Source organism: Lithobates pipiens, unplaced genomic scaffold (assembly GCF_037356315.1).
Source record: "Lithobates pipiens isolate NorthernLeopardFrog02 unplaced genomic scaffold, aLitPip1_a1.2 Scaffold_22, whole genome shotgun sequence".
Taxonomy (NCBI): domain Eukaryota; kingdom Metazoa; phylum Chordata; class Amphibia; order Anura; family Ranidae; genus Lithobates; species Lithobates pipiens.
The window spans coordinates 268,931,985-268,949,949 of NW_027507784.1; the positions used below are offsets into that span (position 1 = coordinate 268,931,985).

General features: G+C 42.2%; 1 protein-coding gene across 3 annotated transcripts in view; it reads left to right on the forward strand.

The window, feature by feature from the left end:
• TRRAP (transformation/transcription domain associated protein) overlaps positions 1-17,965 on the forward strand; it is a 252,953-nt gene that overhangs the window by 226,998 nt on the left and 7,990 nt on the right. For all 3 annotated transcript variants that reach the window (XM_077449049.1, XM_077449048.1, XM_077449050.1), the window contains 4 exons: positions 3,906-4,131; positions 10,545-10,762; positions 13,294-13,478; positions 16,656-16,859. In XM_077449049.1, coding sequence (XP_077305175.1) covers positions 3,906-4,131; positions 10,545-10,762; positions 13,294-13,478; positions 16,656-16,859 — 833 coding nt within the window. The remainder of the gene's footprint in view (positions 1-3,905; positions 4,132-10,544; positions 10,763-13,293; positions 13,479-16,655; positions 16,860-17,965) is intronic.

Below are 17,965 nucleotides of genomic sequence, written 5' to 3' on the forward strand. Positions count from 1 at the left end.
GCCAATAAGGAGAGTGAGGGGGCGGGTCTGTGTCTGAAAGGAGCCGCCTGTGTGCAGCAGCCCCCCCTAATACTTGCCTAATACCCCTCTTTGTCCAGCAAAGTCCACGAGTGTCTCGACCATCTGGAACTCTCCCTCCATTGGCTCCTGCTGCTGTCAGTCATTTAGCCAATCGGGAGAGAGGGGGCAGAGCCAAACCCCTGCTCCATGTCTGAATGGACACAGGGAGCTGCAGCCCGGCTTGGGTGCCTCCATAGCAAACTGCTTGGTGTGGGGGCACTCAAAGGGAGGGAGGGGCCAGGAGCACAGAGGAGGGGCCTCAGAAGAGGAGGATCCAGGCTGCCCTGTTTAAATCTACTGCACAGGGCAGGTAAGTATAACGTTTGTTGTTTTTATAGAAAAAAAAAAAATAAGACTTTACAATCACTTTAATAGAGTAAGGAAAGACTTATAAAGTGTCATATTTTTATTGAGGTCAGTGACCTTGTGGTGGATTTTTTCCTCACTTCATGATTAGGTATCTCCCCTTAATAAAGAAGGATCCCACATTTGACAGTTGTCATTGGGAAAAGTGTCTCTATTGGGAAATTATCACTGTACTGCTGTTTCGATGACAGCTGTAAAATGTTAGATTTTCCTTTTTCTGTTTTGGTAACAGCGGTCACAGGGCCAGAAAGTGGGGTAAATCTCCCCAACAGTGACATAGGTGGAAAATAAAAAAATATATATTTTTTCCCCTGCTCTACCCAAAACTGCGGCCAAAGAATCTTTTGCAGAATGTTCTTCAGACATTGGTAGCTCTTCAATAGATTGAAGATCCGTGCTGTAGGCGGCTGGACAGATAAGTATTAACTGTGCTTTTTACTGAAAGGGTCACTTTAACCGAGGCGCACGGGCGGAGCTCGCTGTACTGACTGTTCGAGCTGCGCAATTCGGGAAAAATTAGAATCTAATTTTTTTGCTTGGAATAAAGATTCTGATTCTCACAGCGTGACATCTTTCACATTATACAAAACAATTGGGCTACCTTTACTGGTTTTCTTTTTTTTAAATTCATTAAAGTGTATTTTTTTCCAAAAAAATTGCATTTGAAAGACTGCTGCGCTAATACAGTGTGACCTAAAATATTGCAACAAACACCATTTTATTCTCTAGGGTCTCTGCTAAAAAAAAAAAAATGTTTTGGGGGTTATAAGTAATTTTCTAGCAAACGATGATTTTAAAGAGGAACTGCAGTCTGCTTACATAACTTGTAATACAAACTTCTTTGCCATTCTGAAGCATCCCTCCAACCACTTTGCATATTATTTTATATATACTGTGATTCTGTACTTGCCAAATATGTTGCAGAAATCTCCCTCCACTGAGTCTGGTTGAAGCTATTTTAACTGTGGGCAGCTGAAGCTGCGGCCTGTTCATTTTATTTTCTGGTTTTACACACAGAGGCACGCCTCCAGCCATGTAGCACTCATTAGCCCTCTTATGGTTCACCCCCCCCCCTCCTGGCAAACTCAGGAGAGTGGGAGAGAGAGCTGTGCATGTCGTCATATGCCTAGGCCTTTTACCAGACAAGAAACAGAAAGTGGGCTCTATAATGTATTTGCTGGCAGAAAATAAAAAATGTTTTACTATCCAAAGTTAAAACAACAAGGGCAGAAGATTTAATACATGGGAAGTTGAAAAAAATTACTGAAGGTCCGCTTTAACTTCCAACAAGTGTCAGAAAAAGGTTTGGTCTTTAAGTGGTTAAACCTCCATCACTTACAGACCAAAGTTCATTCCTTTGATCCACAGAACAACATGTTACAATGTGTATAGTTAGCTTAGCAAATGCTCTGTTAAAGTGGTTGTAAACCTAGTTACGCCACTTTTACCTACAGGTAAAGCCTATAATAAGGCTTACCTGTAGGGACTGGAAATATCTCCTAATCCTGCACGGTTTAGGAAATATTTACCATATACGCTTGCGCTGACCTCTGCGCATGCACACTGAACTAAGGGCATGAGCGTGCTGTTCCTAAAGGGCCCGTGCTGGGAGTGACATCATGCAGGTCCAGCCAGTCACAGAGCCAGAGTCCGTGGTCCCCCGGAAAGAAGAGGGTGAAGATGAATGTGGCCACCAGTGGAGACATTGTAGGCTTCGTTTGCAGGTAAGTGCAACATAATGGGCTAGTATGCAATGCATACTAACCCATTATGCTTTTACTTTGCAGGGGGAAAAAAAGGAAGTAAAAACCATCAGGGTTTACTTCCTCTTTAACCACTTCAGCCCCGGAAGAATTTACCCCCTTCCTGACTAGAACGCTTTTTGCGCTTCGTCGCTTTAACTGACAATTGCGCGGTCATGCGATGTGGCTCCCCAACAAAATTGATGTCCTTTTTTTCCCACAAATAGAGCTTTCTTTTTGTGGTATTTTATCACCCCTGCGGTTTTTATTTTTTGCACTATAAACAAAAAAAAAGTGACAATTTTGAAAAAAAAAAAACTTTATTTTTTTACATTTTGCTATAATAAATATCCCCCAAAAATATATCAAATTTTTTTTTTCCAGTGTAGGGGTTAAGTATGTCCTGGGGAGTGATTCTAACTTTTGGGGGGGTGCACGTGGCTACATGTGAAACGTCACTGATCTCTGCTCCCGATCACAGGGAGCAAAGATCAGAGACACTGTCACTAGGCAGAACGGGGAGATGCTTGTTTACATTAGAATCTCCCTGTTCTTCCTCTCCGTAAGACGATCGGAGGTATCCCCACAGGGATCGAATCTGTGGGACTCGTGGAGCTTGCCGCCGGTGGCGTGCCCACAGGCCGCTTCTTAAAGTGCAACGTACAGGTACGTTAGTTTGCCTGTACGAGCCCTTCTGCTGAAGTTTAGCAGAGGTCCCCCCACCCACGCAAAAACACATACTGTAGCTGCTGACTTTTATTAATAGGACGCTTACCTGTCCTGGAGTCCAGCCATGTCGGCACTGCAGCGGATGTTTCCATCAGCTGTCAGATGCCGCCGCTGCCGCCATTGCTGGTAAGGGAACCTGGCAGTGAAGCATTTAAGATCGCGAGGGGGGAAATTATCTCGATTCTTAATGCTTCTGACCATACAACGTTGGTACAGCAAACTCCTCGCTGAGCTATTGCGTTGTGACACTATTCACCTCAGACACACCATCCGCCGCCTGAAGTCAGCAGTCAACGCTCGTAGCCATTGGCTGATCGGATGCTGGCTTTCCAGCTTGCAAGTTCCACAGAAGGCAGTCATTTGGCCGACTTCTGTCAGACCGGCTGATGAGCACACAGGGCAGATGCCAGCTGGTTTCTGTTGAACCAGCCAATATATTAGGCCCATATGTACCAGTCTTTCCATTGCAATTTTAGCAGTTCTGAAGAATTCCAGACAAAAGATTTACATTCTAGTATGCGCCATGTACAAAGGGCCAATGACCACACAATGTAATCCTAATGAAAACTTTATCATTAGCATTGTTCTTGCTAGTAATTGAATTGCAATGAAAGGTCTGTGTCACAGTGATTGCAGTGATTTGTATTTGGGTGGCTGAGTGATTGGCGTTTTGTAACACTTGGAGCGTGCCGCAGGATCATCAGCTTCATTAGCTTTTCCTGTTCTCCAGCTTCTGTTGATCACGGCACACACCAGCATCTTGTAACCAGCTACAGCAGCAGCTCTAAAGCCAGATGCAAACTGCCAGAGTGATTTGTAGCGGCTTTAAATCGTTGCTATGGAGTTATCGGTTTGACGTAACCCTTATGGAAGCCATATGTCACTTTCCACAATTTTGTGAATCTAAAGCCTACAAAGATATAATATTTTACTGATTGGGGGGGGGGGGGGGGAAAGCGTATCCTCAGTTCACTTGTTTAAACTATCCATTTTCTGTCCACAATTTAGACTTTGACTTCAGCGTCCCCGGTTCCATGAAGCTGCACAATCTCATTTCCAAGCTGAAAAAGTGGATCAAAATTCTGGAGGCCAAAACGAAACAACTACCCAAATTCTTCCTGATCGAAGAGAAATGCCGCTTCTTGAGCAATTTCTCTGCTCAGACAGCAGAAGTCGAGATTCCAGGGGAATTCCTAATGCCGAAACCCACACATTATTACATCAAAATAGCCAGGTAAATGAAGCGACGCACTGGACACAAAAGAAATGCAGACAATTGCCCGTATGATACAAATTATGCTATTGACAGCACCTTTTGAGGCAAGTTTTGTTTGGAACTTGCGTGACCTTGCTGCTGTCAGACTGTGATGAATTGTTTATTAACATTGCCATTTTGGGTACCACTTTTAGCGTTACCTTGCTACCTGATTGTTCTGGAAATGTGTTCTCATTTCTCTCGTTGCCATGACAGTTCTAGGGCATTGTCCTTTCTTGATAGTAAAATGCCGGAATACAAAGAAAAATTGAATGCAGCCGGCTAATGGCTTCCCAAGTGTAGTCCTTGACAGATAGCAGCAGGCCAGGTCAGAAAAATATTTTTTAAAGGGGCACAGCAGGAAATGAATCTTATTTAAAGACGTACTGAAGGAAGAAATGAATTCCTTTCACATGCAGCAGAGGCTAGGGAATAGATGCTTGAATAGACACGCTTTGTCCTAGCTCCGTGCATCATTGTGTTGTTAGACATGACTAGAGAGAGAGATCTACAAAGTGTTCCGTGGCATCACGAAATGGCTGAATCGGAACATCCTTTCCTTTACTGTACAAAGGTGTTAACAGGTTGAATTTAGGGCTTCATACTTAGATATGTCAGCAATTTTTAAGTTTTTTTCATAGAAATTTGAGATCTTTCATTTTGCAGTTAAAATATTTTTTAGTAAAAAAAAATACTAAATATTCAATTGCAATATAAAACAATCTTTTTCATTGCTACAGTTATGTTTAATGGTTTCTTCTAATTTTGTGACTGTCCTGTAATGTGACTAATGTATAAGTACACTGAGGAAGAAAACCTTTGTCTAACCAAACTTTCTGTTCAAATCCGCTAAAGGTATTCTAGAGGCATCCAAACAAAAAGTGTTCAAAGTCTTAAGCCAGCCATAAACGGAGCAAATTCACTCAATTCCCCCATCAACCTACAGTGTTGACAGATGGTGTGCACAGTGGTGTAGTGGGTAGCACTCTCGCCTAGCAGTAAAAAGGTCGCTGGTTCAAATCCCAACCACGACACTACCTGCCTGAAGTTTGCATGTTACATAGTGAGGTTGAATAAAGTTCAACCTGAGTGAGTGTCTACAATTGTCCCTATCCCTGTACATTGCACACTCACATCAGTCCCTACCCTCAAGGAGCCCACAATCCAAGGTCCTCATTCATATACTAGGGCCAATTTTGGACAGAACCCAATTAAGCTACCTGCATGTCTTTTGGAGTGTGGGAGGAAACCCATGCAGGCACAGAGAGAACATGCAAACTCCAGGCAGGTAGTGTCATGGTTGGGATTCGAACCCGCAACCCTTTTTACTGCTAGGTGAGAGTGCTAACCACTACACCACTGTACTGCCCCTGTGCCTGCGTGTGTTTCCTCTGGTTACTCCCATTTCCTCCCACACTCCAAAGACATGCTAGTAGGTTAATTGGCTTCTGTCCAAAAAAATAAAAAAATAAATTGGCCCAAGTATATGAATGTGAGTTGGGGAACCTGGATTGTGGGCTCCTTGAGGGTAGCGAGCAATGTATGTGTGGCGTGCTGCATAAATTGACGGAGTTATATGGGTACCTTAAATAAATAATAGATGAGCATCTTAATGAGACACAATGTATAGGGATAGGGACAATTGTAGACATGCACCCCCACTCAGGTTGAACTGGGTGGACTGGTGTCTTTATTCAACCTTACTAACTATATAACTTGGGTACGTTCATCCTACCCATACATGTTTAAAATCTCAGCCGGTTCCTGCTGAACTGGCTGAGATTCAGACTGTCTATGCTGGCTTTACAGTTTATTTGCAGTAGAATGTGTCAAAATTTTCTCAGCCTGTGTCGAAAACCTGCCTCCTGCTAGCATGCTGCAAAAATGGACCATTACTCTGTGTGGTTTCAGCCGCCTGACACACACACACCTATAGCTCTGCAAGCTCTCAGTCGTCTTGCTGATTGGAGACCTCTATCTCTCGCTCAACAGGTTGCTTTCAAACCCATGAAAAGAGACCTCCTTTTCTACACAGACAACAGGGTCCTTCTCTGCAGCATGTTGGTAGGGGACATGCGCTGTGGATGCATTCTTAATAAAAAAAAAAATATTAATTCTAATAATCATTTTAAGAATTTGTTCACGATTTGCTGGAGCAACCATTGTTGACCACCTTCTGAAAAAGAAAAGCTGATTGTCTGGCTATGATGTTGACCCATGGGCTTAAGTATTTTGAGACACCTAACCCAGAATAAGTACAAAGATTGGAGAAGTTTCAAATTCCTGTCTGTATACCTGTTATGAATCGGTAATGCAAGTATTGAAGGTCGGCTTAGCAGCCAGGCAATAAGCCTTTGCACAGTGAGAGGCCAAATTTTTTTGCATCCTGTGTTTCATACAGAAGTTTCCTTTTTTAGGGAAGAAACTCCTCTTCTGCGGAGGGCACATTTCCCCATCCACCTTTAGAAAAACTGTAACATACGGAGCCCAGGTTTTCAGCTAAGCTGTTTTCACTTGGACAACCTCAGATTTTTCTGGAGCATCCATAAAGGAATAGGTCATATTGTATGTTTACATCCTGTCTCCTCTAGTGTTTTTTCTATAGGAGTTATCCATTTTTCAGAGTAACTGGTGACCATGCCAGCTTGACTGCAAAATGAAGCTTGGTGCGTCACATTTTGGCCCTGCAAAGGTAGAAGGGAGAACTCGCCACTTGCCTTTTGGACAGTAGCAGAAACATGATGGGAGAGGGTGCCCTGCCTCATTCACACATATAGAGTTCTCTTTTTTTTTTTTTTTTTTTTTTTTTTTTTATTTTGTGAAGACTGCTAGAAATTTTGAGTGCTTGGCCAGGATTTTAGTTTAAATGCATTAACACCTTTAGTCAGGGGGAGAGACCAGGCATTCAGATTAGTGTGTTAGACCCTGAAGATTTCGCTCCTCAAGAAATGAAAGAAAAAACACTCAATGCTTACCTGCCAATCTTCAAAGGGTAGCATTTTCACATTTTAAAAAGGCAGCTTTTAGTCCATTTTAAGAGCAGTCCAACCGTAAAAGTTCCTAACTTAAAGTGATACTTAACCCAGCAACCCCCCCCCCCCCCGCCTTCCCTTACCTGTATTGCTGGTTTATCTTCAAATGACATACCTGCACAGTCAAACCAGCATTGCCCCACTGCAATCTGCTGTTCAGGTGACATAGCCACTGGCCCCACGTGTCTGTCTTGGTCATCTTCAGCTGGCTGCTTCTTCATGGTTCAGGCAGCCAACTCCAGATGATGTGCCAGTCTCGCCCTCCGGCACTCTGTATCCCTGGTCCTGCAGCCTCCTGGGAGATGCGATATAAGTATTTTGAGGAGTCTGCAGAACCAGGGACACATCATGCTGGCCTAGGCCAGAATGGTGGTAGGGGATGGGCCGGAAGAGAAAAAAAATGTATTAACACAGAAAAGGGGGGGGGGGGGGGGGCAGCTTGGTGTTGGTGGTGTAGGCAGCAAACTAAATTTTAAGTTAAGTTCCGCTTTAAGTCAGCTAAGTAATAGCAATGATGTACACATCTCCAGCTCATCTAAATATGTTTTAATTCATTATTTGTTAATTTGTACTGTAATAAATGAACACCAGAACAGCAAGTATGTAAAAGTCTTATAAAAATCGTTTAAGTAAATATGTAAGATATGTGCTCACTGAGGCTGTCTAGTTTTCAGGCAAGTAAAATGGGGAACTAGGCCTATTAGTGTATGCATCTGGTTATATGTATATCTCCCCTTTACTATCACTATTACAGTATTAATAAAAGTAGGTTTTAGCAGTGATGAAGGCTGCAGGAATATTTTGTAAGATAATAAACTTGGACTCTGTACAGCGGCATCTTCCCAGTAATTTTGCATTGCTGCCTGCTAGAGAGAATGCATTTACAGCTTGGTAGGACAGCTGTGCTCATCGCACCTTCCCTTTCACACACAATCAGAGGTTCTCATTTTATGGCTTGAAACCTATTATGTTAAGCCTCTACATACTCATACTTTTCAAGCAGTATGCTCATCCCAGTTGTTTTTAGAGCGTCAAGTGATTTAACATTTTCCCATCCAGATGTAGCTCAAATACAATTTTCAATGTTGTTTTGAAGCAGTCTATTTTCAATGTCTTCTGTTGTATCAGTAGTAGAATTTTCCTTTTGTATAAGATTGCATATTGTTTGAGGATAGAGCAAACTTTTAATTTTTTTTCTTTTTTTTTCTTTTTTTCTTTTTTTACTTTAATTTGCAGCAATAATTTGGCTCCTCTAATTTAAGAACTCTCAATGTAGGCCTTTGCAATTATTCAGAGATACCTAAAGGGGTTGATGTGCTCACTATATTCACTTGCCCCCTCAGGAGGCCTTTCAGAGTTATCAGAATGAGCTTTGATATTGTACTACATTAAACAAATCTCTGATAAAAGGAAACCTGTACTGAGGAAATCTGGAACTTGCCATTGCTTGACCTAGTTGCAGGCATGCTAACCCAGTAGTTTCAATACTATCAAATGTTAACTGGCAATCACTGACTTGAAACAAGTACGCAGGTCAAGACGACTAATACTGGCCATAGATGGAATGAAATTTGGCCCATTTAGCAAGAACTGTCCGAATTTCGGTCCATATATGGGGCATTCCCATTTGAAAGGCGTTGATCTGGTAGACTTTCATTTGATCAGTAGCTGCAGCGCTGTGAAGTGTAATCTGACAGTGGAGGAGTCCCCTCTGTCAGAATACATTAGCACAGCAAGGAGGACTCCTTCATTAACATTGCTTGTGTTTATGGGGGAATCTGTTCAAGCAGAGTTATCTATAACCAGCCTTATGCAGACCATACACAGAGCCAATGTCTTTCCTGCAACCACCTCGATCCCCCCGATCAACACAGACCCTGTTGACAGAGGAATCCCTCTCGCCGAGCCATTGTATTCTCCCAGAGGTGGAAGTCATCCCCTTCAGGAGAAGACGGTGACAATTGCTAGAATCCAATTCTAAAAGGTGCCAACCATGCAAACCTATGTACATTAAAGTGGTTGTATAGGCAGAAGGTTTTTATCTTCATGCATTCTATGCATGAAGATAAAAAAAAAAATGTTGTGTAGCAGCCCCCTTCATTCCCCTTAATACTTACCCCATCTCTATCCAGTGATCTGCATAAGTGCCTCGGCCTTTCGGGACTCTCCCTCCTGATTTGGCTGAGACATCAGTGGGGCAATTGGCTCCTCTTGCTGCTGTCAAAGTCAGCCAATCAGGAGAGAGAGGGGGTGATGCCAAACTGCGGCTCAGTGTCTGAATGGACACATGGAGCTGCGGCTTGGCTCAGGTGCCCGCATAGCGAGCTGCTTGCTATGGGGGCACTTGACAGGAGGGAGGGGCCAGGAGTGCTGGCGATGAAGAGGAGGATCTGGGCTGCTCTATGCAAAACCAAGGCATAGAGCAGGTAAGTATAACATGTTAATATTTTTAAAGAAAAAAGATTTTAGTATCACTTTAATGTGGCAGCTGCCCCTTTTTAAGTGTAAATTGCACTAGATTAAAATTAATAGGGCGCTATTCTCGTATACCAGAAAAATTTGTAGTGAAATCTCAAAGGTGTATTCTATGGTTATATTAAATTCCATATACATTCATTCCATACTGTATAATGAATGTATATGGAGGTTTGATATAACCATAGAATACGCCTTTGATATTTCAACTTTTTTTTGGTATACAAGAATAGCGTCTAACTTTAGTCATCAATTTTAATCTAGCGTTTCACTTGCAAAATCCAGCAGGCTGTTTGTACCCAAGTTGATTGATTAACTTAGTACATTCAGCCTGCCCATACATGGTTCATATCTCGACCAGTTCCTGCTGAACCTGCTGAGATTTGAACTGCCTATGGCTGGCCTTACTTTACAGATCTGCATGCTTTTTCCTGCTCAGTGGTTACATTTTTTTACAGCTAGGCAACTAGTGTTTTCAGAATGTTGTCTGCAATGGCAACTTCATATTTCTTTGTGTCCTATTAAAGATTTCAGCTAATGAATTTGAGTTCTGGCCCACCCAATACAACCTCTCAGGCTTCATTAGTGGTCAGTAAGGTCACTAGCATTAATTGTGGATCAACGGGTGCAAGAGATGGGCAGACCACAGATTGATTTTAGAGCGGAACTAAAGATTTGTGTAAATGTATACATGAATATATAGAATTTTGAGGTCACAGCCAACCTGTATAAGGTAGAGATTCAGAAACCTGTTTTACTAGGGACCAACAATATATTTCTGGCATCAGTATAGCTGACAGGCTAGAATTGAAGATTGAGCGCATATTAATTAATGTAGTTATGGTATAGAAATATCTATAATCTGACTTCTTTTGCCTCTAATAGATTTATGCCTAGAGTAGAAATTGTCCAAAAGCACAACACTGCCGCCAGAAGACTGTACATACGTGGGCACAATGGCAAGATCTACCCATACCTGGTCATGAACGATGCTTGCCTGACAGAGTCACGCAGAGAGGAGCGCGTTTTACAGCTGCTGAGGCTTCTGAATCCATGCCTGGAAAAAAGAAAGGAGACCACAAAACGTCATCTTTTCTTCACCGGTAAATAGTCCTCTTCAGTCTTCCACATCTTCTCTGATTCTCTGGTCACCTTTCGGAGGATACTCTGCATGTCTGAAAGTGAAAAATCAATGTAATTGTTTTTTTGCCGGAGATGCTTTCTTTCCTCCAGTTTATATTAGTTCACCCTATGCGTTTTTATAAAAAAAAAAATAATCTCCCCACTCCTGCACCTTTGTTTAATCCAGCCAATTATGTCATTAGTAATACCAAATATTCTTACATAAAGGAATAACATCACAAATGAGATCTTCGGCATTGAATATGTAACCATAAATAGGATGGCATTTAGGAATGTTTTCTTATAAATACAAGTTTAATAAATAATTTAAAGTGTTTAAGCTCCTGTAGGGTTATTTATCCCATTATAAAGCATAGGCTGCCCACAGAGAAGGTTATTCTCACCCCCCGCTTGCAGTAACTGAGAAGAGAAGGCAAGATCTGACTGACTAATGAACAGAAAACACGTGACCCGTTTTGTGCTAATGAGCCTGTAATTATCAGAAAGATAGCACATCGCAGACCACTTCATCAAGGCTCTCTCTCTGCTTCCCAAATGTTTCTTAGCTGGAGCCTTTGCTTTAAAGGAATAATGTAATTTTTAATACAGAATCTTGTATTCCAGTTCCGCATTCCTACCCACCTCATCAAACTTTGAAATATAAATATAATATCCTCTGGCTTTTTTGTCTTTAGCTTGGTTGACCGTTTTACTCTGTCTTGGCCCAACAGGACATACATGATGGTTTCACAAATTGCAATTGTGACGATTTTTGTAAACATTGCCCAGCTTGTGGGTATGCTAAGCAAGTAGGAATCATTTCAATTAAATTTTTTGTCAAAAAAAAAGTTATTAAAACTATTACATATATAAAAAAAAACGGCATGCTCCAGAACGTTCAGATTCAGAGAGTAGACTCAGGCCGCGGGGACTGTTCGCCCAACTTTGTCCGTCAAACAGTTTCAGCAAACAGTCCGCTCAAAATTAGCATGGACGGACATGGCCACACACGACGAATGAACAGTTTGCTGAAACCGTGCGCGATGACGTGAACGGCACGTACGACGGGACGAAAAATACGACGTCCTATACACTGCATTATAACTTTCGGCGTGTAAATCCTTTCTGAGCATGCGCGGAACTTAGTTTGACGAACAAGCCTACACAAGAGGGGACTGTTCGCTGAAACTTTGTTTCAGCGGACAGTTTTTCGGAATTTCCGAAAAACCTTGTTCAGCGGACTGTTCGCTGAAACTGTCCGCTGAAAGCCCACACACGAGCGGACTGTCCGCCGAAACACTGTTCAGTGGACAAAGTTGGGCGAACAGTCCCCGCGTGTGTACGCGGCCTTACAATAAGGTTTCAAATGTACACTAACCAACACATACCAAGAAAGTTCTAGTAAAAATGAATGCCCTACCACAGAGTCACTGATAATCACCCCGCCATCTTGCTGCGTGCTTAAACCAAGGCTATGCCTGCAGATGATGGGATACAGTAGATATAGATACAAAGATGTCACCCTAATCTATCCATGACTAGGTCTGCCAGAGCTAGGCCAGGAATATCCAGTCAGCCACCCCAGACCCTTGTAAACTTAGCTGGACAACCCTTATGCTGCCAAATAACATGCTCATATCTGATAGTAATATTAGTACTCATATGTTCCACCAAGTCTTTAAGAGTAGGAGGAAAGTGCTTTTCCAATGGAGTAGACCCCACCCCCAAGGGACCAAGGCGATTTTTATCAAATCAGGGGCTGTCGCAGATTCCCATAAAATTGATTTTAGGGCTCAGGCTTTACTTGCCAGGCCATAAAATTCAGTGCTGATATCTACGCTAAGGCCTTGTACATACAGGTGTCTGTAAGGTATACACCAAGCTTTTACAAAGTATTTTCAAAATTTACAGTAAGCTTTAAGCAGATTTGTTAATGATTCTAAAGCAAACTTTGTTCATGGTCAAGTCCTAATGAGTGCTGACTGTCATTTTTAAACAAGCCGTTAGCCGTCTTTTAAGTAGTGCTTAAGCTTACTTACAGCTTTGGGGAGCATTGACATTTTTTCTCTGGGCATATCAGAGTGCTTAGGCCTGGCGATTGGCTGTTAGATCCCAGCACTGTCACAGGGGCGGAGGTCACATACTTGGAAGGGACAGGTGTTGCCAATTTCTGAGGAGCAAGAAGTGGGGGTGGTAAGGTAAGTGTAAGAGGGTCCAGAAGCCTACCTCATGTTATTCACCAGAAAGGAAAAGAGTTGAACATGACTTTGCTGGTGTTTAATGGAGACAGACTATGAAAGATAAATGATGTCATGTAGCTAAAATATGAAATGGTTGTGAATACCATGTCGAGTGCTCGGTGCCTCAGTCTGCTAATTTCTTGGTCAGACAGATATTTACACAGTGGTGTTATGGCTTTCCCTGTCTGCATTACTTTCCTGTTGCATTAATCAATTTCCCTCCCTCTCTTCCCTTTTTTTTATTCATTCCCTCTCCAAACAATAATTTCCAGTCCCCCGTGTTGTGGCCGTCTCACCGCAGATGCGTCTGGTTGAAGACAATCCCTCTTCTCTCTCCTTGGTGGAGATCTATAAGCAGCGCTGTGCCAAGAAAGGCATCGAGCATGACAACCCTATTTCACGTTACTATGACAGATTGGCTACAGTTCAAGCGCGAGGGACTCAAGCCAGTCATCAGGTACGGAATCTTTGATTAATGAATTTGGAAGGTGCACTATAGAGGCATTCTACACCCTGATCTGGTTTAATCATCCTGCAGTATCCATTTTCATGCAAGTATGTCATTTCAGTGTAAATGAGATCAGCCCAAGATGATTATAAGCTTATTCATCTTGAGCAGCTGGACGGGGCTTTTTGATGTGCCTTACATGCTTTTTGCTTCTTCTGTTTCCTGTAGAGATTTGTTTTGTTTGCTGTTCTTAAAGTGAAGCTGTTGACCTTTACTATTTTGTACCCAAAAGTGCTGCCATTAGGGAGATGACGAGGTGATCAGTATTTCCTCGCTGGTCAAAAAAAATACTCCTTGGTGCCCTTTTGAGAGTACTTACACTTTGCTGTGAAGCCCAAACTGGAGGCGTAAACCAAGCCTGTCTCACACTGAGAGTACCCTATTGGCCAGAAAATAAAATAAAAATAAATTTCTGTCTGCATTGCAGTTGGAGTTTTTCTTAAATCATTTTGGTCTTTCTCATACGTGACGTTAGCTGTAACCATAATCTGTTCCTTTGTATTTTCTGCTCCTTCTGCTGACCAAACAGGGGGCAGCTTACTCTATTAAAGGATAAGGGCCAATTCACATATGCAGTGACAGATGCTTTACCACATAGTAAAACATCTGTCATTGCAGGAACACACAGGAAACTATTGTTTCCTATTTGTCCCGTTCACGCTGCAACATGGCCCAGTACTGTGCTGCAGCATGCTGTGATAAAATGCTGCATTTTATCGCAGAGGACCGCCCGAAATTGCACTGCAATATCAGGCAACATGGTGTCCAACATTGCAGTGAATGAAGTGTACGTTTTGTACACTTCAAATAATGTTAGTGGGGCAAAAAGAGTAGTGGTATGCGATTATTTGTGCATCACACTGCCCCCTAGTGCTAACCTAGAGCTGCTGAAGCAGTGAATCGCTCAGGCTGCTGTGCAATTTCACAGAGGGGCAGTGTGAACTGGCCCCAAGTCTACTTTAAAACAAGGTGCTTTCATTCTTTCCTCCCCCCGCCTAATCCACCCTCCCATTCCACAAACGCATACTTACCTTGCTGCGTCTGCACATTTGTGCCCTATAGACTTGTATGGGGTTGTGTCCTGAGGCCAGAGATAAGTCCCATAGAGAGTCTATAATGTGCAGGTGCGGCCAGGACAGAAGATGTAGATGGGTTTAAATAGGCAGAACCGCTACGATTGGATCAAGGTAAGTGTGCTTCTGTGGAGGTGGAGGGGAGTTGGATTAGCTAAGGGAAAGGGGCATAAAGGATAAGTGCACTTTTCCTTTAAGGATTAGTATTCTTGAACAAAGTCAGATTCTGCTCTGCATACATTGCATAATACATAGCCTCTAGTGAGTCATCAGACCTTGTACCTTAATATAATAGAAGTCTTTAAGTCCAATAAGGAAAGCAGTTTCCATAATTGAAGTAAATGGCTTTTATGAATAAAAAAAAAAGGCTTACAGTACATAAGATTTTTTTCACCTACTATGGTTCTGAGTACTGAGAGCATCGGCCCTGCAGAGTATACATTATTATGGGCATGACAATAAATCTGAGCAACTTCTGAATCAAATTGATGCACTGAGAACTCAAATGCTGAGCAGTTTGGTCATTCAAGGTGAAGTGATATATGAAGTACTGTTCCATAAGGGTTCGAACAAGGGCATATGGCATACATGGAATAGTTTAAGTAGACTAAAGGTTCCTCAAAAGGAAACACTGTTTTTCTATCCAAGTCTGGTGCAACACATTTTTACATATACTTGCCATGCAAAAGTTTATAAACTTGTGGTATCTATATGTAGTTGTGCTAGCCTTCAAGTCATTTTAAGATACCAGAGCCTTTCTTGGCTAATGTGGCTCTTTTTACAGTTAAATGGAAGGGGGTGGGATGAGGACTAAATCAGTGTGGGGTTTAGCAATGGCATTGACAGAAGTTAGTCTTTGTAAGCCTGGACCCGAGACCCAAAGGATACCACTTGGGTTGACTTCAAGTGAAGATAAAGACTTTTTTTGAATCTTAAAAAATAAACATGTTATACTTGCCTGCTCTGTGCAACCTGGATACTCCTCCTCTTCTCTGGTCCCTCGCCGACACTTCTGGCTCCTCCCTTCTGCCCAGTGCTCCCAGAGCAAGCGGGCTCGCTCCTGAGCCATGGCTAAAAGGTTTAGGAGATATTTGTAGAAGTAGCGGCACCATAGACATCAGGTGCACTGAGCGTGCCGTTTCTAGCGGCGATCATGCCATTAGTGGTGGCACCAGCACGCATGCACAGAAGTGACGTCATCGCAGCTCTGGCCAGTCGCAGAGCCTGAGCAGCGATATCTGGAAGTCACTCCGGGATATATGGCTTCTGAGGAGGCGAACGAGGGCTGATGCGTGGGCTTCGATCTCAGATAAGTCATTCATAATGAGCTAGTATGCTATGCATACTAGCTCATTATGCCTTCGTCTTGCAGGGTGTATTTTTTTGTTTTAAGAGACCTTACTTCCTCTTTAACATTGCTGCGGCTTACTGAAATCTAAATGGACTGTCATTTAGCACCAGACTGCTATGTCTAAAGACCCGTACACGCGGTCAGAAAATCGAATGGAAAATACTGCTTTTGAAGCGATCATACTATAATCTGATCATTAGTACACCGCTTTCGAGAGCCGATCAGGACAGTTCATCCAATATTATCCGTTGTGACAAAAACGAACATTTTTCACACACATCAGTGAAGGAGAAAAATTACTTATTTTTTAAAATAATTTTTGGTATTTTTTAGTTTTTTAGCAAAAAATAAAAAAACCCAGTGGTGATTTAATACCATCAAAAGAAAGCTCTGTTTACTTAAAAATAAAAAAAATCATTTGGGTACAGTGTTGTAATTGTCATCACTTATGAAGTTTTGTTCTGTTGTACAAGAATTTTGGGAGCTTTAGTAACCTCTTAATTTTTCGATATGAGACTATCATGCAAAAAACCTCATCAAATCTAATCTCATTGTGTGTACCAGGCATAAGTCATAATCAAAACCAGTCCGTTGCAAATCCTAAATGATAAAATGATACTAAATCTAAATTCCACGAAATAAGACTAAATGATAAAAAGCTGGCGGTAATTCATTAGTATTGTTTTCTTCTAATTGCTGCAGGTTCTACGTGACATCCTGAAAGAGGTGCAGAGTAACATGGTTCCACGAAGCATGCTGAAGGAGTGGGCTTTACACACGTTCCCCAACGCCACCGACTACTGGACCTTCAGAAAGATGTTTACCATCCAGCTAGCTTTGATCGGCTTTGCAGAATTTGTCTTTCATTTGAACAGGCTGAATCCAGAGATGTTGCAGATTGCACAGGTGTGTGGAGTATTTGAAGAAGCAGAAAATCTTCTGCTGTTGATCAAACCACTCATGCTGAACATAACTGTACAAATCCTCCTATAATTGCACAGCGGACTTAACTGTTCCTGTTCCAGCTGCTCGTCTACCCGCTCCACAGTTAGATTCTTATGTTTGTGTAGTACTTACACAGCATTTCAGCTTAACCATTTATCCCAATGTTCTACCCGCATACTGAAGAAGCAGAAAGCGTAGAAGCTCACTATGCTGTTATTACAACGACTGGAAAATGCCTTGGCAAAATCCCATATCTTGTTAAAGGATCAGTGAATGTGAATTACAAGCTAGTTTGTCTCAGGAATCCCAGAGAAGAATCCTGCCAACTGTCACTTTTTTAAGCCTCCTTAAATAGTTTTTTGTTCAGGTAGGGTTCCCTACCGCCCCAATGGCGATTTGTTGTCCACAGCAGCGAAGGAATAACCACTCCTGAAACCTGAAGTCATGAGACCCTTGTCATGTCTGTTTCATTCAATGCAGAGACGACCAAGAAACAGATGTTTGTGCTGACACACACCATTACCAAACCCATACGCGGTTTGTTTTCAGGGGTACGCACCTGCGCGGCTGTCAAATTAGAACCAGTGGCTGTGTATGTGCAGCTGCTGCCTCCCACTAGACATGAATGGGGCAACCTGCACACGGATGCAGGGAACACCTTTGCATCACATGCAGGGAAAGACAGCCCTTTGCCCGGGCGTGCGCTTAACTACACCCATGTGAATCGGGCCTTACTAACAGCACTGTGTAATGTAGTAGAACATAATTGACAGATGTACTCATGCTAGCTTTGTGTAAAAATATTTTTTTTTTTTTTTTTTTAAAGAAGCTCATAATATAATAGGGTAGTTCAGCTTTAAAACCAAGATTATATATAGTAGGGAGTGAGCTTCCTGTGCAGCAATTTAGCAGGAAAAAAATGATTGACTCTCATTTCTTGCCTCGGATTGCTTCCAGTGGCCAATTACATAAATCGGGCTCCACTATTACTTAAGTGGATAACAAATATCCCAATTTCTGTCCAGTAATTTTACCTCATACCCTGCATTGTCTCTCCAAAGAACAAC